The sequence below is a fragment of the Lissotriton vulgaris genome, chromosome 7 (genome assembly GCF_964263255.1).
Source record: "Lissotriton vulgaris chromosome 7, aLisVul1.2, whole genome shotgun sequence".
Lineage (NCBI taxonomy): Eukaryota > Metazoa > Chordata > Amphibia > Caudata > Salamandridae > Lissotriton > Lissotriton vulgaris.
This window is the reverse complement of record NC_141695.1, coordinates 413081427-413106450: the sequence shown is the minus strand read 5'-3', so window position 1 is coordinate 413106450 and position 25024 is coordinate 413081427. Positions and strand designations below refer to the sequence as shown.

At 41.0% G+C, this 25024-nt stretch overlaps 1 protein-coding gene across 2 annotated transcripts in view; it reads left to right on the top strand.

Annotated features, from left to right (window-relative positions):
- LOC147701763 (sulfotransferase 2B1-like) overlaps positions 1-25024 on the top strand; it is a 524091-nt gene that overhangs the window by 438295 nt on the left and 60772 nt on the right. Inside the window, exon 7 of one of the 2 annotated variants that reach the window (XM_086930378.1) lies at positions 23242-23780. The exons of the other annotated variant lie outside the window; for it this stretch is intronic. Coding sequence (XP_086786504.1) covers positions 23242-23519 — 278 coding nt within the window. The 3' untranslated portion in view covers positions 23520-23780. Of the gene's footprint in view, positions 1-23241; positions 23781-25024 lie in introns of those variants that run through there. 2 annotated transcript variants of the gene reach the window in all.

Sequence of the window (25024 nt, the reverse complement as noted above, 5' to 3'; positions counted from 1 at the left end):
GGTAGGGCTGAAAAATTACAACACTGGGACCATTTCAGGGACTCTACTTTGAATTAGAATAATACTTGGCAAAGGCTGCAAGAAAGTTAGGAGGTATGTGTGTTTTAGGTAGTAGATGCAGAATAAAGTGAAAAGGAAGAAAGTTAGCAGATGTGGAAACAACCCACTGCCTTGTAAAGGAAATGGGTGTTTGGTTTGCCAGTCCATTACAGACTGTGAGTCGGATTTCGCAGTGGGAGCCTGAGAAACGGGTATCTCATCTAAGGAGTTAGGCAAGTACACAAAGTACACACACTGTGTGGTAGAAAGGACACAAGAAAGGACGCAAGTGTGCAAATTACCCACTGCCATTCTCGAGTAATAGTTACCAAGAAGGCTGAATAAAGGGCCTGCACTTTGAATTTATATTAGAAGAAGGATAATTTATAACCGCGGCCAAGAAAGGCAGCAAGAAGTTGTGTGTATGTGTAGATGATGTGTTGATTGAGTGTTAGATGAATAATGTGGAAAATAAGAAAGGCTGCAAGTGTGCAAATTACCTAGTGCCATTCATGGGTAGAAGTTACCAAGAAGGCTCGATAAAGGGCCTGTACTTTGAATTACAATAACAAACAGAAGATTTGATAACCAAAGACTATACTGGCTGTTTTTTAATATTGGTAGACTTTTGTCAAGTTTTTTATTTAGACATGAACGGCAGGAAGTGCGCAAATTACCCACTGCCATTCACTAGTAATAGTTACCAAGAAGGCTCAATACAGGGCCTGCACTTTGAATTTGTATTAGGAGAAGAAGGATAATTGATAACCCTGGCCAAGGAAGGCAGCAAGTGTTCAAATGTCCCACTGCCTTCGGCCGTGGTAGTTGATTGAAGAAAAAGGGCTCGATAAGGGGCCTGCACTTTGAATAGGAATATGAAATTGAATAATAGTTCATAACCCCTGTGAAGAAATGCAGTAAGTGCGCAAATTTCCCACTTCCTTCTGGCAGTGCAGTATCTACATTAAAAAGGCTCGATAAAGGGCCCGCACTTTGAATACAGATATGAAATAGAAGAATAGTTGATAACCATAGCCAAGAAAGGCAGCAAGTAGGTGTGTGTACGTGTAGATGATGTGTTGATTGAGTGGTAGATGAATAATGTAAAAAATATGAAAGGCTGATAGTGTCCAAATTACCCACTGCCATTCACGGGTAGTAGTTAGCAAGAAGGCTCAATAAAGGGCCTGTACATTGAATTACACTAATAAACAGAAGATTTGATAACCATAGACTATAATGGCTCTTTTTTAATATTGTTAGACTTTTAAGCTTTTGTTTATACATGAACGATAGGAAGTGCGCAAATTACCCACTGCCATTCATGGGTAGTAGTTACCAAGAAGGATCAATAAAGGGCCTGTACTTTGAATTTGTATTACAAGAAGGACAATTGATAACCCCTGCCAAGAAAGGCAGCAAGTGTGCAAATTTCCCACTGCTTTCAGCCAGGGTAGTAGGTACAACAAAAAGGCTCGATAAAGGGTCACAAGTTTTAATCAGAATATCAAATTCAAGAATAATTGATAACCCCAGCCAGGAAAGGCAGTAAGTGTCCAAATTTACCCCTGCCTTCGGCCAGGGTACTAGGTACAACAAAAAGGCTCAATAAAGGGCCACAAGTTTGAATCAGAATATGAAATTCAAGAGTAATTGATAACCCCATCCAAAAAAGGCAGCAAGTGTGCACATTTTCAACTGCCTTCGGACGGGGTAGTTTTTACAACAAAAAAGCTTGATAAATGTCTAAAACTAGTGTTGAGGACACTCTGCTCCTGTTTCTTGTTTTTGATGAGGTTGATATAGTGTTTGCATAACAAAAAAGTTAATCACAATAAATACATAGAAATTTAAGTTTACGAAACTCAAGATCAATATGCGAGTATGGACTGTTTGCTAAAGATGGTGTTGCAGCTGTTGATGTGCTTGGTGCAGCAGCAAGTGGGTGTCCTGCAATCTCTGTGTTGCAGCTCAAGCAAAGTTGTTGGGGTGCAAGTAGTTTATGTGTTTGTACTATATTTGATGTGCCAAAGGAGTATCACACCTTGAAAGAGTTGTTTGGCAAATTTTACAGGTTACTAATGGTTGGTGTGTTTCAGTTAGTGTGTGTTTGGACTTTGTTTGAATCTTTAAGGGATGCATTAGGGATTCCATAATACAGAAATACTTTATACTTAGTGACATTCAATTCTATTTTATTAAGAATAGTTGAATTCTACAACCACCTCTAGGACTAGTGGGAGGGTAGTATTTCAAAGTGTTTGATAGGTTACACTAAATGTTTCTATGTAGCTAAAGAAAAGTTAGCTTGGTTATGTATGGGCATCCTCTCACACAAAACTCAGCACTCAGCATTCAGGATTGTAAAGGCTTTCCATAGGAGTGACTGGTGAGTTTACATATGTCAGTTTACAAAGGAGAACTCAACAACAAAACCTGGTCCTGATCCTAATAGGTGATTCTTTTTACATCACATGTCTACTGCTGTGTGTGGATTTACTTAAATCTAACACTCATAATGTTTCTTTCGACAGGGTGTACCTTCTTAATATCTTACTACTAAAACCAATGTGTGTCTACATGTGCCTGCGTGGCTATCATCCAGGCAAACTGCTGTGTTTCTATGAAAAAATGTGTGTGAGGAAGGAAGGAACCTCACAGGAGCAACCACCAGGGAACTGCTGACTGGTACTCGTCAGTTTGTTCCTCTTATCGTCATTGGATCCTTCCAACCATAAATGAATAAGATATAAACAAAAATAATGTAAAAGAGTGACTAATAATAAACAACTCAAAAGTGATTCTACCTATTTACATCCATGTTCACCTACCCCCAAGGGTAAGAGAGCCGCTATTCGGTGCTCTACCCTGTCTAAAAATGGGTTAGATATCCCTAGCTATGTGATACTCTTTATTCTTGGCTGCGTATCTACTCCTATTAAAACCTACACTCTACAGTTGAGCTTCGTTTTAATCTATAAGAAGCCAACATGTTTTGTTGCCTATCTCACTTGGTCGGCAACTTCTTCAGGGCTGGGGGTGTTTGTTGCCACACATTTCTGGGAATGTCTGACAAAATATCGATAACACAAATATCGATATACAAAAATATCGGAACAAAAATATCGAAGTCAAAAATATAGGAATCCTATCCCTAACAAGGTAAGTACAAATATATCGAAAATAAAATATAGAATGACAAAAATATTGTTTTTTGTAAAGTATCATTTTTTTTATATAATAAAAATCTAACATTAACAAAATAATACTTATAAATGTAATAAACATATTTAAAAATGTACTATAATATTTAAAATTAATACATAATGTAATACAAATTAATATTAATAAATATATAATACATAATATATTTTTCATTAATAATAACTCTACATTAATTATTTTCATAACTTATAAACAAATAAAAATGTAATAAATTACTAATACATTTATTTACATAAAATATTCACATAAATAACAATTAATAACAACATAATACTAGCAAAAAAGCTAAATACATTTTAGATAGCGTATGAGTAAAAATTACTATTCCCACTCCAGAGAGTGCGACAGTAGGGAAAGTGTTGGATAGCGTAGCGGTAACAATTACTATTCCCACTCCAGAGAGTGCAACAGTAGGGAAAGTGTTGGATAGCGTAGGGTTAAAAATTACTATTCCAACTCCAGAGAGTGCAACAGTAGGGAAAGTGTTGGATAGCGTAGGGGTAACAATTACTATTCCAACTCCAGAGAGTGGAACAGTAGGGAAAGTGTTGGATAGCGTAGGGATAAAAATTACTATTCCCACTCCAGAGAGTGCAACAGTAGGGAAAGTGTTGGATAGCGTAGGGGTAACAATTACTATTCCAACTCCAGAGAGTGCAACAGCAGGGAAAGTGTTGGATAGCGTAGGATTAAAAATTACTATTCCAACTCCAGAGAGTGCAACAGTAGGGAAAGTGTTGAATAGCGTAGGGGTAACAATTACTATTCCAACTCCAGAGAGTGCAACATTAGGGAAAGTGTTGGATAGCGTAGGGGTAACAAATACTATTCCCACTCCAGAGAGTGCAACAGTAGGGAAAGTGTTTGATAGCGTAGGGGTAACAATTACTATTCCCACTCCAGAGAGTGCAACAGTAGGGAAAGTGTTGGATAGCGTAGGGGTAACAATTACTATTCCAACTCCAGAGAGTGCAACAGTAGGGAAAGTGTTGGATCGCGTAGGGGTAACAATTACTATTCCAACTCCAGAGAGTGCAACAGTAGGGAAAGTGTTGGATAGCGTAGGGGTAACAATTACTATTCCAACTCCAGAGAGTGCAACAGTAGTGAAAGTGTTGGATAGCGTAGGGGTAAAAATTACTATTCCCACTCCAGAGAGTGCAACAGTAGGGAAAATGTTGGATAGCATAGGTGTAACAATTACTATTCCAACTCCCGAGAGTGCAACAGTAGGGAAAGTGTTGGATAGCGTAGGATAACAATTACTATTTAAACTCCAGAGAGTGCAACAGTAGGGAAAGTGTTGGATAGCGTAGGGGTAACAATTACTATTCCAACTCCAGAGAGTGCAACAGTAGGGAAAGTGTTGGATAGCGTAGGGGTAAAAATTACTATTCACACTCCAGAGAGTGCAACAGTAGGGAAAGTGTTGGATAGCGTAGGGGTTTAAATTACATACTTATACATTTTTTTTTAATAATACAAATATGATCTATTAAATAAATATAAAACATTTACAATACATATACATAATTATTAAAAACATGATTAGCAAAATACATGTAACCTAAAAAAATCATGAAAAACATACCATTTTATAATATTTAATTACCAATTAATAAATAATTAACAATTATTAAATTAACTTAACAATTATTTTTAATTCATTATTACTTAATTACATTAAAATTAGTTCCCACCTATTCCCCTATAAACACACAACCCGCAACAGAACACATCTATCAATTAATTAATTCTTTAAAATTAATTAACAATTAATTAAATTTATTGACCAATTAATAAAAATGTATGTATGCTTCCTACTAAATAATAATTAATTCTACATAATGAAATTACTTCCCACCCTATTCCCCTATAAACCCATAACCCACTACAGAATATATTTATCAATTAATCAATTAATTAAAAAAATTACCAAAATAATTAAATGTAATTGCCAATTATTTTTAATTAATGTATGATTCCTACTAATTAATAATTATTTAAACATTATTAAATTACTTCCCACCCTATTCCCCTATAAACCCATAACCCGCTACAGAACATATTTATCAATTAATTAAAAATAATTAAAAATAATTCTAAATTAATTAATTTATAATTCCTACTAATTAATAATTATTTTAACATAATTAAATTACTTCCCACCATATTCCCCTATAAACCCATAACCCGCTACAGAACATATTTATCAATTATTCAATTAATTAAAATTATTTAAAAATTATTCTCAATTAATTATTTAATAATTCCTACTAATTAATAATTAATTTAACATAATTAAATTACTTCCCACCCTATTCCCCTATAAACCCACAACCCTCTATAGTACTGAAAGACAATATTTACTTAAATTACATTAAAAATAAATAATAAAACATAATAAATACAATATAATATACACAAAATTTATTTAAAAATCGATATTAGTAACATCGAAATTATTTACTTCGATATTACTGACATCGATATTTAAAACTTCGATATTACTAATATCGATATTAAGAGTGTCGATATTACTTACCTTCTATATTATGTCCCATCGATATTTAAACTTCAACATAATTGTATATCGAAATTTAAAACTCGATATTTTGTCTGTGTACCCATTTCTGGATATTTCCAGCACTTAATTCTGCAGAAACATAGACACACAACAAAGATAAAAACAAAGAGTGACACTGATCATTATACTGCCCATATTCCAACTGGTTGTTTTGTATACCGACTGTGTCCAGGACGTGCTGTGTTTACCTTGTTGTGGTCCCCTGTTGGCATACCTGTGATCCCTCATATGCCAGACTTAAATATAAGTCCACCTTCGTACAATGCGGTCGCTGTATGTCAACCTAAGAAAATGATGTACATTGTGTCAATATTATTTGTTTATGTACTCGGTACCTGTTTGTTTGGTGCCTCACGTCACAATCATATCTCAACTCAGCACTTCTGATGGTTCCTATGTACTACCCATCCAACGAGTGCCATTGGGTCTGCGATACTTGGTTTTGGCGTGTAATGTTTGCCTCCATCTCACTATCTCTACGGCTTGTCACTCTCACGCTCTCGGCACCTGCATGCCTGCTCCAACACCCTTTACGAACAGACACATCAATTCTTTGATTACATATGGATGCGCTCAGTTGTTGCCTCTTATCGTCACCTTTCGTCGGTCAGTACTCGTATCGGGCTCCATTTCTTGCTCCGTTGGACTGTCTTCTCAATGTTTGCACTTAAGCGGACGCCCTGGCGTACTGCGTCATCACGTGCATCTGTATGTCACATGTTGTTATGCCCGCTGGTGGCCATCTTAGAGTGGTAATACATTGCGTATAACATTACTGTATTGAACATTATTACTGCGATGAGAACTCCTGATTTGTCTTAAAATCAATACATCAGTGTCACTAGCTCCTTATTCAGACTCATACCTCAATAGGTATCTTATTAGAGGTAGCCCACTGAGATGCCTAACTCATACACCTGCAACCCTGATTGTATTAGAGCCCATGTCATGTGTTATTTTATGCTAACATACTATTCCCAATTGGAATGAAATGTTAATCGCTATTTCCCATTATATGTCTTAAGTTTCATAGTTACAGTAGTAACAATTCTCTGCAAGTGAAACATATATTCATTGCAATTTTCTGTTGAGCATAGAATAATCTGGCAGAATGGTTGTCGCTCTGGAGATGTCTCAGGCCTTTTTCTCTTATTGTTTCAAGACACCCTCAGTTGGCCATTAGGCCTCCATACATGTCCATCATCCATTCGACCTCCAATCAGGGATATGCTAGGTATTTGTGCTGTGTATGACAGTGGGTCAAGACACTGTGTTCAGGAGAGCCCTCCTGATAAGACCTCTTCATCGTGTGATTACCTTGTTCCATTCAATAAGGTCGAGTGCCAGTGCCAGTGCCAGTAACTACTGTGGAAATGTGTGCTTTTTAAAACCAAAAATATTTTTTGCTTTTGCCAAAGTTTGTTATAATAGTGAGGGTGCAGCAGCTTACATGCCAATAACGTTTTACAAACACAATGCCAAAACGAGTCACACAATGACAAAAGTAAAAAGGTGACCATCAATTTCAGACCTACCGTGTTTGCCAATGCTCGTTGAATTTTGTTTCCCATAATTTTATTGAAAGTAGTTACCGAGATGTCCCATAATTAATATTTTTGGGAAATACTAGCATGGATTATAACGTTATTAAATGATGCTGCAAAAAAATGGTAACAGAAATTTTATAGTAGTTTTGCAAAATGTTTTTTTTACTGCGTTCTCTTTTTTATGAACATTTTATTTTGAAAGCAAAGTATTATTAAACTTGCTTTTAAGCTTCTGCAATTATTTGCATCAAATCGCAGAGCATTCTGGGAACAGTATACATAGCCTCATAGTGCTAAACTTTGGAAGTGTGTGTACACCTTTTTTACTACAGAAACTGTCAGTAGTGCTCCCCACGAGCACTCCTTGTAATTGATGCTGTGCCATCAGAAATACCTCCAGACAGGAGGAAAAAGCAGGAAGGTGTCTGGCTGAAGGCGGCGGGTCAGGTCATCCCAGATGCCGGGAGACTAATAACGGTTAGGTGCTCTAGAATCACTCTGAAAATACCCTGAAAATACATTGTATCATCAAGCGGAGCAATCCCTACCAGATGAGAAACGGCGGGGAAGATTTCTTCGTGGTGGCGGAGAGGCTGGTATCGGCGATCCTGCTTCCTGTGTCAGCAGCGCTCATGGAGCTGCGAGAGCACAGAGAGCACAGAGGGATAGTCAGCAAAGTCTGCGGAGCCGGCGAAGTCGGAGGTGGAGTCAGCTGTGGCTGAGGAGCCCAGAGCTTCACCAGCGGAGTAGGATTGGTGGGACCGGCGGCCCAATCTGTATGAGGTGCCACGGGGTCCAGTTCGGGACTAGCGGGACTGGCGTGAGGGAGGCGGCGGGGACTGTCAGGATGGCACCTAAGAATACCTGTGGAGGTAAGACCCTTGAACCTGAGCAGGGGGGCGTACCCCAAAAAGCAGCAATACAGATGAAAGATCCAGGAAAGGAGTCGGCAAAAGGCATAAAGAATACCCAAGGTGAGCCAGTTGAAGCACTTAAGGGAGTGGACATGGGGGCATGGAATAACACAAGGGGGAAAGGACCCAAACCAGGGGAAGTGAATACTAGTGGTCGAAAGAGTATAACTGGTTATTCTCCCCTGCTAACCAGTCTGGTCAGCCAAAGAAAGGCGCATTGTCAATAGACAAAGACAAAGAAAGTGCAACCCTAAGGGGGAAGAAAGATGTGCAGACTGGCTCCCAACAGACCTTAATTACAGCAACTTCCCCAGCCGCACTCACAGAGCTAGGGCAGAAAGAGAACATGTCGAGAGCTGAATGGGGGGACATTTAAAAGGATACTGAAGCCCTCGCAACTAGCATAGAGAGACACACAGAGGATTTTGCTACTCAACCTCTCGAAATAGCCCAGGAATGGCTAACTCAACAGGTTCTAACAGAGCCAGGCTTAAACACAGCATCTATAGATCTCCTAAACGAGGACCAAAGGATTACGAAGGCACTAATCCAGGATGTCATTGCCAGCAGCGGAACTAGCGGAGCCGAGGACAATCCACAACTTGGGGATAATTTCTACTCTGTGATGAATGGATCAGAACCTACCACCTCAGAGGGTGAGACGGAGGGCAGTGGGAATTGCTCACGGCCTAGCTCAGTTAGTAGCTCAGAGGTGGGAGTCGGGCCGGGCTAAAAGATAAAGATGCAGCAGTAAGGAAGAAAAAAAGGCTGACAAGGAGACAAAGAGACTCCCTTTCCCAGGAAAAAATAGAACAGTCTCGGCAAAGCAGAGCGCATCCTGACGCAGCCCTTAAGTGGGATTATTCAGCCACCAGGAATGTCTATCCAGAACATCTTGTCCAGGAAACAATAAGAACAGATGATGAAGCCCCCTCTTTACGTACGATACTGGAGTCTATAAAGCAATTCCAGGAAGAGGAAATAACAGAGGGGAAAAAGAACAGGCTGGCTACCAAGAATATACAAGGAGCTGTAAGAAAGGTGGCAAAAATCTGCACTGACACAAACACTACACTGGCTCAACTGGAAGAACGTACAAGCCAGCTGGAAGATTGCTAGGCCAAAGATACAGCTAGACTAAACTCGTATGATAAGCAATAGCCGGACATGCAGTGGAAATTGGAAGATTTAGAAAATCGACAAAGGCGGAATAACCTTAGAGTCCTGGGAATAGAAGAAGGGCCGGAAGGAGATGATATTAGGGCTTTCGTCTTGAAATTGATGAAGGGTGCCTTCCCGGAACTAACCCAGTGGGAGTGGGAAAAACCAATACAAAGAGTCCGTCGATTCCCATTGGCCCTCAAGAAAAACCATGCTAGATCACAGGAAGGAGCAACAAGACCCAGAGCTATAATGATATATTTTGGGAACTTTCTGCTAAGAGAGGAGGTCTATTCTAAGTGTCGCCTGAATGCTAGAAGATCTTATGACAACCAGACTTTTTTCACCACTCCAGACTTTTACCATCTCACTGTTGAGAGACAATGGTGACTGAGGGAATTGGTAGAACCATGTCGGCAGATGACCCTGCAGGCATACCTTATGAACCCGGCAAGGCTTAAAATTATTCATAAAAACAACACTAGGGTGTTTCTTTCTGAAATCCGAGCCAAAGCCTACATGGATACATTAAAATCAGAAAATAGAAACGGAAACGCTGAAACCTTGTGAGAAGAAGAAGAGGGTTGATAAATTGTCTAATTCATATGTATAACAATATGGATATTGATTCACTATGACAAGATATGGTAAATATAGGCTGTTAAAAGAAGATGGAGTAGCGATGAGTGGGATGTGGGGGGGAGGTAGTATAGCTCTACACACAATGGGGGAACTTCTTTAATACAGAGGTTGAGTATAGGGGGTGATTCTAGAGTTAAGCACATTGGAGATTAAGGTATATATTCGAGCACCTGGTATCTGGTAGATGTCAGCCAGGCACCATCACAGAGACCTTAAGTCTGCTTGCTTTAATTTTTGAGGGGGGGAGGGAGGGGAATCAGCAGGAGGGGGTATATCTAAGTTGGGTAGGGGCCTGGGGGTCAAAAGAGAAAAAACATAATCATGAGCAGCGAACAAAAAAAATCAGAGTGGGGCACACATGAAGAGAGAAGATGAATTTAAACAAACTTCATGCGGATAGTTACGTGAAATATATGTGGTCTGAATTATGCAAGGAAACGCAGGGATCTGAAGGAGTATCTGAGAACTGTACGCTCTGACATATTATGCTTGCAGGAAATGCATGTAGCGGCCTCTCGTAAGTCCCTATTGGAACAGTTGGGCTATCAACTTTTAACATATACCATGCAAGGACCTAGAACGAAGGGGGTGGCGATATTAGCTCGAGGTAAGGCGATAACGGCAAAAAACGACTTGCAGATAAATTCGGGCGTTGGGCCAAGGTGGAATGCCAAATACAGGGATGGAACTTTACCTTATGTTCTATATATGCCCCCACAACTGATGACCCAGAAATTTTAAACCAAGTTAACACCAAGATGGCGTCTTGGCCTCTCCCAATAATATTGTGTGGGGATCTAAATATCAATGGTCTCAATGGCTTATGGAAAGATGATCCGGACAGATTTAAAGGTCGAAAGAAAAAAAGTCACAAAGCCCTTATCCAACTAATGAGGGACAACGGCCTAATTGATATGTGGGAGCAACAGTTTTCAGTAGGGGGGGGTTAGTACATATTATTCAGCACCACACAAAGCCATAGCACGTTTAGATTACTTTTTGGGTTCACCGGCATTGATATCACTTTCCAAGATAAAACTGTTGCCACGGGTAATCTCGGATCATAATCCCCTTATGCTAGATGTAGGAATTCCAAATAATCAAGTGCAAGTTACTAGCTGGTCATTCGAGAGAGCCCTGTTACTGGACACGAACCCTGTTACACATATGGAAGGGTGGCTTAAGGAGTTTTTAGAAATAAACAGAGGGTCTGCACAACTTGGGATAGTTTTGGATGCATTGAAAGCAGGTATCAGGGGGGAAACTATGAGTTATTCTATCAGGTGCAACAAGGCAGAAAAAATTGGGACGGCGGAAAAGATGAGGCTGATCATGACATTGGAGGAAGAACTAGTCAAGGCCATCAGCCGTAAGGTAGATCTCAACGAGATATTACAGAAATTAGCCTTAGCAAAAACAGCAGTGGGGGCTTTAATTGCTTCTCAAGCGGCAGCAACATTTTTAGCCTGGAAGCAGGAACAGTACGAGTATAGTGAACAAATAGGGCGCCTGTTGGCAATCAAAACTAGGCAAGTGGCTACTAAAGGGGATATTTCAGAATTAACATCAAACACTGGGGTAATAGCGACTACACATAAGGAGATTTGTTTGATCTTTCAAGATTTTTATCAAAAGATATATAATGCGGACAGGGCGGGAACCAGAGAAGAAATAGATCAGTATCTGGAGTCAACAACTATTGAAAAATTTGGAACGGCGGATAAAGAGGACATGGAGACACATTTCTCGTATGAAGAGATACAGGGAGCGGTCAGTGATTTACCCGCCGTGAAGGCGGTGGGCCCGGACCTTATTCCATTAGAGTTTTATAAAAAATTCCTGCTTGTTATACAAGAGGACTTATATAATCTTCTGACCCAAATCCAAAACGGCGCTGAACCCCCGCCATGTTGGGGAGAGGCTACAATGGTTATATTCCTGAAGAAAAATAAACCTCCATCCCAACCCGGCTCTTATAGGCCAATCAGCCTTATGAATAGCAATACAAAAATCTATTCAAAGATTTTAGCAAATAGACTGAGCTCTAAGATCGGAAAGATAATCTCGCCCAGGCAGCATGAGTTTATACCAGGCAGGGGTACCGAAGACCACATCAGAAGAGTTTGTACGCTCTTTGATGGTACGGCAGCCTCACGAGATCCTATGGCCCTTACTTTATTAGATGCTGAAAAAGCCTTTGATAGGGTCTCGTGGGGCTTCTTATGGGCTGCATTAGAAAAAGCTAATGTAGGCAAAGGGTGTATTAAGGCTCTGCAAGCATTATACATAAACCCTAAGATCAGACTTAGAGTAATGGGCGAGGTCAGTGGAGCAATAAACATTGGGCGAGGGACACAACAGGGTTGTCCCTGTTCCCCGTTACTCTTTGCCTTCTACATCGACTCCTTTATAAGAACAATAGACTGCAATAGAAATATCTTACCGGTAATATTAAATGGGCATGTGACCAAAATCCTAGGCTATGCCAATGATTTGGCGATTACATCACCTGAACCAATGTCGGCGATGGCAGAAATAGAACGTGAGGTGGATATCTATGGGTCCCTATCAGGGTATAAATTGAACCAAGGGAAGGCACAAATTGTGGTCAACAGGAAAATTACATTGGTAGACCAAAGAGTGACAGGTTCGGCTGTCTATTTGGGTATAACGAGAACAGCAGATTTAGCGAACTTAGTGGAGAAGAATGTTACCCCAGTGCAAGGAAAGATTTTGACAAAATGAACAATCTAAATTTGACAATAATAGGCCGCTGTAACATAATAGAAATTTAATTTCTCCCTAAAATGTTATATCTTTTCAGGGCGATCCCATTAAAGTTTAATGGGAATTGGTTCAAAGATATAGAAGGAGTGGCAAATCGGCTCATCTGGGCAAAAGGCAGAACATTTAGAGCTATAAAATTTATGTCATTGTCTAAAGAACGGGGGGTCTAACAGTGCCTGATTTCAGGGTATATTATTGGGAAGCAGTACTTCAATATGCAAGAGGCCTTCTGGGGGGAATTATTGAAGATAAGTGGAGAGGTAGTGAGGTTATCCCAGACACATATGAGCTTATAACATCAGTCGCTAAAGGTTGTCTTTCAACCTATAATGAGACAAATTCTTACAAGAAAGTAAAATTTAAGACACTGGGTGCCGCAATGTCAGCATGGACCTCGGTCCGGAAAAGGCTAGGCATTGGCAGGATGAACTACTATACTCCCTTATTCAAGAATCCCTCACTACCAATGGTATTCCATGACAATGTAATGAAACGGTGAGAGGGGCTTGGCATTAAAACTATAGGGGATTTTATAGATTCCACTGGCATAATCACATTTGATAAAGCACAGCGCCTATACCATCAAAGAACGCAGAGAGTTTTTTTCAGGTACCTACAGATCAGGTCTGCCCTATTGAAAAAACAAGGAGGCAACATGGTATTTAACAGAGATGTCATAGAACAAGTACGGAGTGAAGAGGGATGCACAATTTCACATTTATACGAGCAGCTGAGTCAGTATTCTGAAGATGATCAGGGGAAAATTGCTGAAAAATGGCGAGGGAAATTGAATTTAGAAGGGGGTGAATTTGCAACTGGGCAATACTGTACTAAAGGTAGCAAATCTGCAGGCGTAATATTTCAAAACTATCAGAGAGCTTTACTACACCCCATATAGAATAGCGCGTTGGGGTTGAACAAGTGGCATAACCTGCCCATGATGCCAAAGTGACGAAGCTGACACAGTGCACATGTTCCACTCCTGCCCAGGTCTGGATCCATTCAAACAGTCATTAGAACAGTTTATAAGTAGAACATTGGGGATTTCAGTAAACCTAACTGATGAATTAATGATACTGGGTGTAGTCGAGGAGGGTATTTCTCTAGACCATCAAGAATTTTTATTTTTAGCGATGGTGATAAGCAGGATATGCATAGCTTGGTTATGGAAAGTTCCAAATCCTCCAACATTCCAACAATGGATCTCGCGGCTTTTAGCTACATATAATTATGAGAAAGCATTATACGAGAAAAAGGGCCGGAAAGCTAAACAGTTGGGGAATCGCATTTGGATTCCAATTGAAGAATGGAAGCAGAAGCTGGTAGGAGGTTAGGGCGGTACTAGCTACATGGTCTTAAAAAGGATGTACTTTGTGGAGAAATTCTTATCTTATTTAACGCTGTAAATATTGATCCTTTGGTTTCTTTGCTGTGTCCTCTCTCTGCTAATTTAGTTAATTTTGTTTTGATTTCTTGATAAGAAGTTTGAATTGAATGAACTCACTATGTGTAATTATGAAATATGATATATGACATTTTGTTTTGATGATGAACAATAAAAAGAAAAGAAAAAGAAACTCTCAGTAGTGCAGTCTGAGTTTACAACATTTATTTGGAACAGTCACTCTAACTTATAATAATGACTGCATCAATGTTGTACAAGTTTGAAGGTCTTTAACATATGGACACAAATATTACCTCAGCAGCAGACACTTCTGATAAGCATACGTGGGTCAAGCGTGTTTCAGAGCTGCACGCTTTTGTATACTGAAGCTGCTGACAGTTGTGCACTCAGAGGTTACACTTTACTTAGAGTGCGAACCCAAGTAATAAAGGCATTCAATTAATGAACAATAAATACAGGTTTGAACAGCATTAACATAGGGGCAAACATATTACGCTAACTGCAGACAGTGCCCTTCTCTGACCCATTATGTGGTACTGCTAACTGGCAGCCATAGGGTTTGTGCTACTGGGAGTTGGGCCTACTTGTGCCAAGGACACAAAACACATGAAAACTTGTTGCCCTTGACCTCAAACAATACGTGCTGTGCGTCGGGCTATAGGAATTACACATCCCTGACGGTGCATAGTCAGCTTTCCAATATAGTGCACGCAACTCAGAAAAGATTCTTACCATAACGTTTTCTGTATAAGTTGCTGAAGCTTTTTGGTTGCAGACACCACAATACTTTTCAATAGACTGTAAATGCAAAAAAGATGTATATTAAGGAATCATAATAGCAATGCTAACCATTGAAAAGGTAGTTTGCAAATTATTGACATGTTGCAAGTGTTTTAAAATAAAAGTAATGGGGCTGTCACAACTATTCAAAAGAAAAGTAATAGTTCGTATTAGAATTGTGGTAAAAAACAGTCATAGGTTTCAGAGCAACCGTAGTAGTGGTGAGACAAAATGATATGCAAGTAGCAATATCGTTCCGACGGGCACTATAGATTCGTTTGGTAGATATTCCTAAATGTTATCCTTGAAAACCCTCTTTGGTATTTACGAGTATTTTAAAGAAGTTGCATCAAGCAAAACAACAGTCACAAATGGGCAGATTCTCAGAATGTTTCCATTTGTGACCGGTATTTTTGCATTTGGGATGCATCATCCCAAATGCAAAAATCGCAATTAAGGAATCTCTAAATTGAGTTTCATTAAATTGCGATTGCATTTAAGCAGCCACAGCTCGTGTAGGGCGTTAGGCTGGGCGGTGACGTCAGGCAGAGGAGGGGCAGGGTGGGGGGTTGTAAAATGCGGTATATGGATGATGTCAGGTAAGTACCCAAAAAAATAAAACAAATTTCGTTACTCGCGCTGCATCGCCAAATGTCATGCAGCGCGGGCAACTGAATTCGGGTTTTTTTTTCGGTACTTACCTGGCATCGTCGTGCTGACTTCACCGCCCGGCGTAACGTCCTGCACGAGCTGTGGCTGCCAATTACATTTGTTTAGACTTACAAGTATTCAAAAATGAATACAGGCTTGGGAGTGTCACGTGACGCAGTAATAAATATTAAAACTAATGGGAGAATTGGGAGGGAGCAAATACGATGAACCAGAAAGCATATATTCTAGAAAAGCAAAGCAGAGCTGGGAGGGCCACGTGATGGATTAAAAAAATATTAGTATTATGAACGCATAATGTTTAAGAAAACAGGCTAAAGCATGTGACAGTTAAAAAATACCAAAGCAAAATTTATGTACGCAGAATTGATAAAAATACAGGTCTGGGGAACTTCGTGACACAGAAAGACACACTTATACTATGTACATACAAAATCATCGCGGGGTAGGAGGGGCACGTGATGCAGAAAAGAATACCATCATGAACATACAAAAAAAGAACACATTGTAAAGCACGTGACACACTTCAAAAATTCGATACAGAAATTCATGGAAGCTCAATTTATAAAAAAAAGTTGTGGGAGTGCTCCGTAAGACAGAAGGAATTATTAGGATCAACAAAGGAAGATCAATAAGAATGGAGGCCTGAGACCAGGGCCGGACTGGGAACCAAAACCGGCCCTCGAAAAGTGCTCGGCTCCCCCCTCACCCCTTCCCCCGGGAGAGGGGGTTGGGGGTGCGACCGAGTTTTTTTCACGTGGCCATTTTTCGGCCGATTTTGTTACAGGCTGAAACCTATGGTTTTTTCAGTGAATTTCCAAGGTTTTTTAAATTCTAAATCCTATCTATAACATGGCTGAAACCTATGTTTCTTCAGTGAATTTCTAAGATTTTTTAAATGCTAATTCCTAACTATAACGTGCCTGAAACCTATGTTTTTTTCAGTGAATACATATATATATATTACCTACTGCGTTGCCAGTAGGTAGTCATACTTAGGACCTAGTTTCCATTGGAAGAACATTTTTTGTTTTGCTTATAACTTTGCCGTTATTTGATTAACCTCCATTAAAGCTTCAAAATGAATTCCTTGTTCATATCAGTTAATATGTTGAAAGTTTGGGGGTGATTCATCAAGGGGGGCTGAGAAAAAAGGGTGGGGTCCCAAAACGTGTTTTTTCCATGTTCCATAGGAACATTTAGACAAGGCTACAGGTCGAACCGATGAACGGAATTACCCCAAATTTGGCAGGGAGAATGGTCTAGAAAGCACGCTTTCTAGACCATTTTTTGTTCATTTGGTGCAAATCCGGTCAGTAATTTTTGAGAAATTTAGAAATTTAGAGATATCGATATTTGGGAATTCTGCCATCTGATTGGCTGAGGCATTATGAGCACAAGCCTGCTGCTTATTGGCTGCGAGCACTGCGAGCATTTGCAACTAGGGAGTGTTGGGCGCCATTTCGTGATTCTGTTAAAGCGAGTACGGGGAAAAAAGGGGAAAAAAGTAAGAAAGAGGAGGGGAGGACGACTGTAACCTCTGTGGGGTGATTAGCGTGTGTTTTAGAAGGGGTGCGAAGCAAAGTATTTATCCCTACCGGTGTGAAAGTGCTGGGCTATGGAAATCTAGTGAGGTATTGCGCAGAATCTGATGCTGGTAAGGTGAGCTGGTGCGGGACTCGGAGATTAAAGCGTGAGCCCAAATTATGGAACTTATGCTGTGAAGTCATGTGCTGTGGTCTCTGTACTACACCTGTTGAAGTAGTGTCAGCATGTGTTTACACCTACTAGGATGAACTACTGACCCCTACTGGTCTGAAAGTCCTGGAGTACGGAAAATATGTGAGGTTCTGTCTAGAGTCTCATGCTGCTAAGCTGAGCTGCTGCCGGACTCGGGGATGAAAGCGTGAGCCAAAACTTTGTGTCATATGCAGTGAAGTCATGTGCTCTGGCCGCTGTGCCACATCTGTCCAAGTAGTGCCAGCATGTAGTTATATCTACTCAGAGGAACTTTTATTTAGAACATTGTAACTTCTGTATGGTGCTTAGGGGGTGTTATATAGGGAGTGCGAAGGTACATTTGTGCGTATCAAATGAATTCGCTATTTGTAAAGTGGAAAGCACTGACTCCTATGAGTCTGATGTTGCTGGGGGATATTTGTAAAGTGGAAAGCACTGACTCCTACGAGTCTGATGGTGCAGGGGGCATAAGCTGAGGTGCTGCTGGAGTTGGGGATAAAGCTGATGAACTACTTACCCCTATAGTGAACTTTTAACCTGCACATGCTGCTAAATGTTCGATAAAATGTTGCAAAACTACATTGTTAGGTTAAAAAATAAATGTATGAACTTTTAACCTGCAATTGTCATAGAATGTTCTAGAAAGTGTAGTGATAAAATAGGTTGTTCTTCTGACCTATATGTGGTGTGGAATATTAAGTAGCTTTTTGTATGGAAAATTCAAAATTAACCAATGGAGATAAGTTTTGGATTGTCGTTGAAGGAATGAAGTATTCTGATTTGTTCTTTACATGAATTTATGTGTGGAGCAACAGAGAAATTGTGCCATTACTGGTTCGATTCTTGATGAAAGCAGTGCAATATATGTACTGTGTGACAAAGAAAGAATTGTATGCGTGTGTGATATTTGCAATCCGAATACCAACTACAGAGGTGAGGTAGAAATGAACAAGGTGTTCTATATGTTCTGTAGTGATGATTAAGTATTTGAGGTGATGTTTTTAGGTTTGAATTTTTTTTCTCCAAAATAATACAGTGTTAGTAAAGTGTGGTGTTTCATATTGGTTATAAAATATGCATGAAGTTTGACCTGTTGTTAAATAAGTACTTTATATATGTTTAGGAATTTTTCACAAAGAAGAAGTGTAGTTTGTCATCTTTAAAGGACTGTATGGTTTTGAAAATGAGGTACAGCATTAATTTGGGTTTACTGATGTATTCAGGTGAGATAAACAAAATTGCCCACGTTTGCAAATTATACTTTTTGTGGAAATAGTGGGGTGGTGGGTAGTAGATGTATGTGTTATTAAGGTAAAAGTGATAAAACGAAATCCAGAACTGTTATGTGAGCAGGCTGTGGTCTCATTTTTGACACAGAGAGGTAGATTTGAAAGTAAGTTGAGGTAGGTTGTTGTACTGTGAGGCCGTCTACATTGTTTGGAGATTACATGGAGAGGAGATGGAGATAGTAAAAGTTATATGTTCCTTTTATATGTACGCTTAGTTTGAATCATTTGATCATAGGTTGAGATATAATATCAACATGGTTTCTGGTTTGCATTTGGGTATAGTTGCTAGTTTTAGTAGTTTCTTACTAGTGAATAATAAAAAGGTATATATACTAAAATATATGGTAGTAAACAAATTAATGATTGTCTGTTCTTATGAAATAGAAGTGGTTGGGGAGTGCTTCTTTAGAAGAGATTTTTCATCAATGTAAAAAGAAATAAAAATTTGCGGTATAATTTCTGGATGAATTTGTTGACATTAGTATAGTACATGTGATATTTGTCAGGCTGTGTCCCTCTGCAGGATATATGTAGGTGTTGAAGTGATCCGGGTTTTACCTGTGCTCAGCTTCACTATCCCTTTTGAGATACTCATCAATTTTTTCATTCCATTTAATGTCTTTAATAAAGATACAATAAAGGGACGGTATATTAAACGTTTGGGCATTACAACTTTGTTTACTCTCCCTATCCCCTGCTATACACTCAACAGAGAGTTTAAAGGACTTTAGTAACATATAGATGTCTAACTAGTAAAGGTGGTGTAGCTCCACTGGGCCCATTTATAAACCATGCTATGGGATGTTTTATGCTTTACCCGTCAGTTTGAATACTTGTTGCTGATAAGTGTTCCAGCAGACATCTGTTAAAATTAACCCAGTCTACGGGTATAGTGGCGATACTGGGAATGGTGGGTGTTTCTGTTTGATTTCATACAGTTAAGCAAGGGCGGGGTGGGTGTGGCAGAGGTGGGTATGTTGGTGATTAAAACACAAACTTTAGTAAAGTGCAGATGTTGAGCTACTTAAGGTGATGTAGTACCATGTAGTAAACATTTATAAAGCGCCCTATGGCATGGTATATGTTTTACCCGCAAATTTGCATGTTTTAATACATTTTGCTGGGAGACTTTTGTTGAAATTAAGCCTCTGTATGGCTATAGTGGCGCTTCTACGTTTGCTGGGGCTCTTTCTTTTATTGCGTAAAGTTAAGCAAGGGCGGGTGTGGAGGTGCTGTAGTGGTACTGCGACTATTTATAAACCCTCTTATGGTATGGCGTATGTTTTAGTTGCAAAGTTGCAGGTTTTAATAGCTTTTGCTGATGAGCGTTCCGGCAGACACCTGTTGACATTAAGTCTATGTATGGCTATAGTGGCTGTAACAGGAGTGCTGGGGCTCGTTGTTTGATTTTGTAAGGTTTAGCAATGGCAGGGGTGGTGGTGGGGGAGGTGGGTATCTTGCTGATTATAACACTGACATTTGTAACGTGGACATGTGTAGCTAGTACAGGTAATGTATTGTCACTAGGCCCATTTATAAACCGTGATGGTTTATGTTTTACCCGCAAATTTGCATGTCTGAATACTTATTGGTGATGTGTTCCGGCAGACACCTGTTAAAATTTACCCTGTGTATGGGTATAATGGCGCTACTAGGAATGGTGGGGTTTTCTGTTTGATTTCGTACGGTTAAGCCCGGGTGGGGGTGGGGGTGGGAAAGTGGGTATATTGGCTTAAAACACAAAATTTGGTAATGTGCCTATGTCGAGGTACTAAAGGTGTTGTAGAACCACTGGGAGCACATATAAAGTGCCCTATAGCATGGTGTATGTTTTACTCGCAAATTTGCATGTTTTAATAAGCTTTGTTGATGAGCGTTCCGGCAGGTAGTTGTTGAAATTAAGTTCTTGTATTTGCTATAGTGACTCAACTAGGTTTGATGGGGCTCTTTCTTTTATTTTGTAAGGTTAAGGATGGATGGGAAGAGGGTGGTGTAGAGGTAGTGGGCCCATATATGAATCGCTTAATAGTATGGTATATATTTTTCTGGCAAATTCCCATGTTTTAATATGTTTTGGTGATGAGTGTTCCAGCAGACATGTACACAAATTAGACAACATTTCTGTGGATAACAAATATGCTGATAGACACTCTTGCACTGTGGCAGAAGACTGCCAGCATTGATGGCAAATTATGAAACTTGGCGCCATTGTAGATTTCAATGGAAGCTTAACTATTTCTTTGTTACTATGGTGTAGTCAGGATTTTATGTGGGAAAAAATAAACTGGGGGTGCTCTAAAAGGGGGGCAAACCTCTTAAAGGGGTGTGGGCCATGTAAGTAGGCGTATGGTCTAAATCAAGATAAATAGCATTGTGTGATTTAGAAAATCCCCTCCAATTATCATACATTCGGAAAAAAACATTCTTTCTACAACGTGGCTCCCCTAACATGATGTCTCCAATTCTCAGTAGTGAGCAAAATGAGCATGCGTACATCGATGTGCATGCTACCACTGCAGTAAAATAAAGAAAAATTACTATGTTTGCGAGGGCCGAAAATAGAGCCTGATAGAGACCTGTTTGGAGGCTCCCTGAAAATAACTGCCGGGCCTCAGACCCGGCCCAATTAAAGCCCAGCATCCATCCATCCTAAGCACTGTGCCATCAAACAATCTTTAATTGATGCATACATTCCTACTTATATACATACATCTGTTCCTGCACGTATCTTAAGCATCTATCAGTTTCCTCCCCTTTCATAAGCACTGTGCCATCCATGCAGCCATACTCCTATATATCCATAGATACATCTGTTCCAGAACCAATCCTAAGCATCTATAAGCCCACGCGTCTATCCTAAGTACTGGTCTATGCATTCATTTATCCTTCCATCCATACATTGATACATCCATCCATCTAGACCTTTGTATTCATCCATCTGGCCATGCATCCACTCGCCCTTTATTCAACTAGCTTTCCCTATTTCCGTGCACCCTCTGCCCGATCCTAAATACGGCATATTATAATCATCCACCCAGCCTCTTAAGGGGTCGAAAAGGCTGGTGATGACAGACAGATGTTTCTTATAAAGAACAACAAAGCTTTGAGTTTCTCTTTGTGGTGGTGTTTTGAACAAAGGTTCATCTAGCAAAAGAAATGTAAAGGAGCTTTTCAGGGTAAGGCGTTAATTTATAACCATAAAGTTTTGTCCAGTTGTATATAGGAACACTGCTTGAAAGTGGCTGTGACTCACAGATACTGAATACCTATACTTCTTACATTTGAGAGAGTATACTGAAGAGCTAATTTGGGGTGGTGAAAACCTGCAGTTCTATATTTCCACATGAAGCAAAGTATAGGAATATAAAAGGAATTGCACAGCTTTTATCTTTATATTAAAAGAGGGTGTGAGAACTAAGTGGGCCAGCAAAGTGTGTGTTTTCGTAGCACTAAAACGAGACACTGTGGAAGGTCAGAGCAGGGTCGTGCTGGAGTTGCCTGCTTGTGGTCATCTGCAGAGGAGCAACTAGAGCAAAATTTCAGGGGGACCTAATTCTTCAAGCGATAGGCTGAGTTGGGATGTAGGGGCTGTAAAAAAGGGTGAAAAAGACAAGAGTCTCATTTACAAAAAAAATGGTCTTTCGAAGACCTGTGAAGTACTCAGGTGCGGCTCTGTGTGTGCGCCCGGGAAGCTGTCTCAGAGATTCCGGGGAAATGGGCGTTGTGCACCTGGTGGGCTGTCTGATAATCACCCTACAATGATGTTACTCCTGCTTTGCAAAAAGAGAAGGGAAATCCTGAGAGAAAATGGCTCTCTTTAAAGAATTTCCCTTCTCCTATAATGCGACTCACCTCGCATGATGTCTGCACTTCTCAGTAGTGAGCAATGTGCATGCTCTCACAGTTGCACTACAGTGCAATAATAAAGAAAAAATGGACTACATTTGCGAGGCCCGAAAATAGAGCACAATAAAGACCCGTTTCAAGGCCCCAAAAAATAAAGTGCCTGGTGCTCAGACCCCCAAAGACACCCCCCAATTAAAGTCCTGGTTGCAGTGTTATGTTTGCAAAGTTGTAGATAAAATTGTTAGGCTAATAATGGTAATTTTTGTGTGTGCCGTTTGGTTGATAATATCATCCTAAGTACATAGATTACAATGTTTAAAAATACTATCTATAAAGTTGTCTGCAATGGGTTGCAGAGAGAGTGCTGTGGGGTGGTGGGGTGCGGCAGAGAGGTGAAAAGTACGTAGTAGTGCAGTTACATATAAATAGTAAAGGTGTATTTGAATAATAAAATAAATACTTGCTGTTTGTTCTATGGCACTACTTGTCATCCTATTGCTCCCCTGTTGTGCTCCATCAGTCGTTAGTAGAAGTTTTGCAATTGTATGTTATTATTATATTATAGTGAACAGATGTAAAAGATAATTGAATCTATTTTTTTGTTTTTCAGAAAATTGTTTCATTTGGATTAACATTTCCAAATGCCTAGAGGGAGTGAAAAAAAAGAAAAGAGAAGAAAAATATATATTTGACAAAAGGAAAGGTCTTCAATTAGAGAAAAATGCGAGTAGTACAGAAACAGTTTGTTCTAGTAAAAGTACTAGACATTTTGTGAAAAAATTATTACGACCATTTAATGAAAAAAACATTGCACAAAGCAAACAGAAGAATGTTTCAAGTAAAGGTGAAGAAGACTTCAATTTAAAATACCAGGAAAAGGAAACATGATAAAGAAACAGTATCTGTTTCTCGGAAACACAAGCAATTTCAAGAAATTCATCAGAGACGTTTTCGATCTAGAGGAGGGGTACTCATTGTACGGCCCGCGGGCTGGTGGCGGCCCAGCAAGCCTTCCCTGGCGGCCCGCGGACCTTGCAGACATCGTACCCGACTTTTTTTTTTTGGAGTGTCTGCAACCAGAGCGCAACTCAGACTCCGCTGCTCTCTGGGGGCCGGGCGATTCCCGCCATAGTCAAGAGTGGGGCTGCAGGGGCGCTGAGAGGTGAACAAAGCCTCATTAACATGCCAATGGTCTTTTAAAGACCTATGAAGTGCTTCGGTGCGGCTGTGTGTGTGTGCCTGGAAGCTGTCACAGCCACGGAACACACAGGCAGGGTGAGGAGGGAGAGCGAGGGAGGGAGAGCAAGCGAGGGAGGAAGAGCAAGCGGGGGAAGGAGGGAGAGTGTGTGAGGGAGTGAAAGGGAGCAAGCGAGGGAGCGAAGGAGAGCCCGTGAGGGAGAGCACGCGAGGGAGCGAGGGAAAGAGAGAGACCGAGGGAGAGCGAGAGAGCGAGGGAGCGAGAGAGAGCGAGAGAGTGAGGGAGAGCGAGGGAGAGCGAGGGAGCAAGGGAGAGAGAGGGAGCGATGAAGGGAGAGCGAGGGAGGGAGGGATAGCAAGCGAGGGAGGGAGAGCAAGCAAAGGAGAACGCAAGCCAGGGAGGGAGAGCAAGCGAGGGAGGGAGAGAGAGGGAGGGAGGGAGAGCAAGGGAGGTAGAGTGAGGAAGGGAGGGAGAGCAAGCGAGGGAGAGTAAGGGAGGGAGGAAGATCGAGGGAGGGAGGGAGAGGGAGGTAGAGCAAGCCAGGGAGAGGGAGGGAGGGAGAGCAAGCAAGGGAGAGGGAGGGAGGGAGAGCAAGGGAGGGAGAGCAAGGGAGGGAGGGAGAGGGAGAGCGGGGGAAGGGGGGGCGAGGGAGGTTGAGCGAGGGAGGGAGAACGAGGGAGGGAGAGCGAGGGAGGGAGAGCAAGGGAGGGAGGGAGAGCAAGCGAGGTAGCAAGGGAGAGTGAGAGAGAGGGAGCGATGGAGAGTGATGGAGGGAGAGGGAGCGCGAGGGAGAGTGAGGGAGGGAGAGGGAGTAAAGGGGAGGGAGAGCAAGGAAGGGAGGGAGAGTGAGGGAGGGAGATCGAGCGAGGGAGGGAGAGCAAGCAAAGGAGAGCAAGAGAGGTAGAGGGATGGAGAGCAAGTGAGGGAAAGAGGGAGGGAGAGCAAGGGGGAGCAAGGGAGGGAGAACGAGGGAGGGAGAGGAAGGGAGAGGGGGAGCGATGGAGGGAGAGGGAGTGTGAGGGAAGAAGAGCGGGGGAGGGAGAGCAAGCGAGGGAGAGTGAGGGAGAGAGACGGAGGGAGAGCGAGAGATGGAGGGAGAGCAAGCGTGGGAGAGCGAGGGAGGGAGAGCAAGGGAGGGAGAGCGAGCGAGAGCGATGGAGGGAGGGAGAGGGGCACGAGGGAGGGAGAGCAAGGG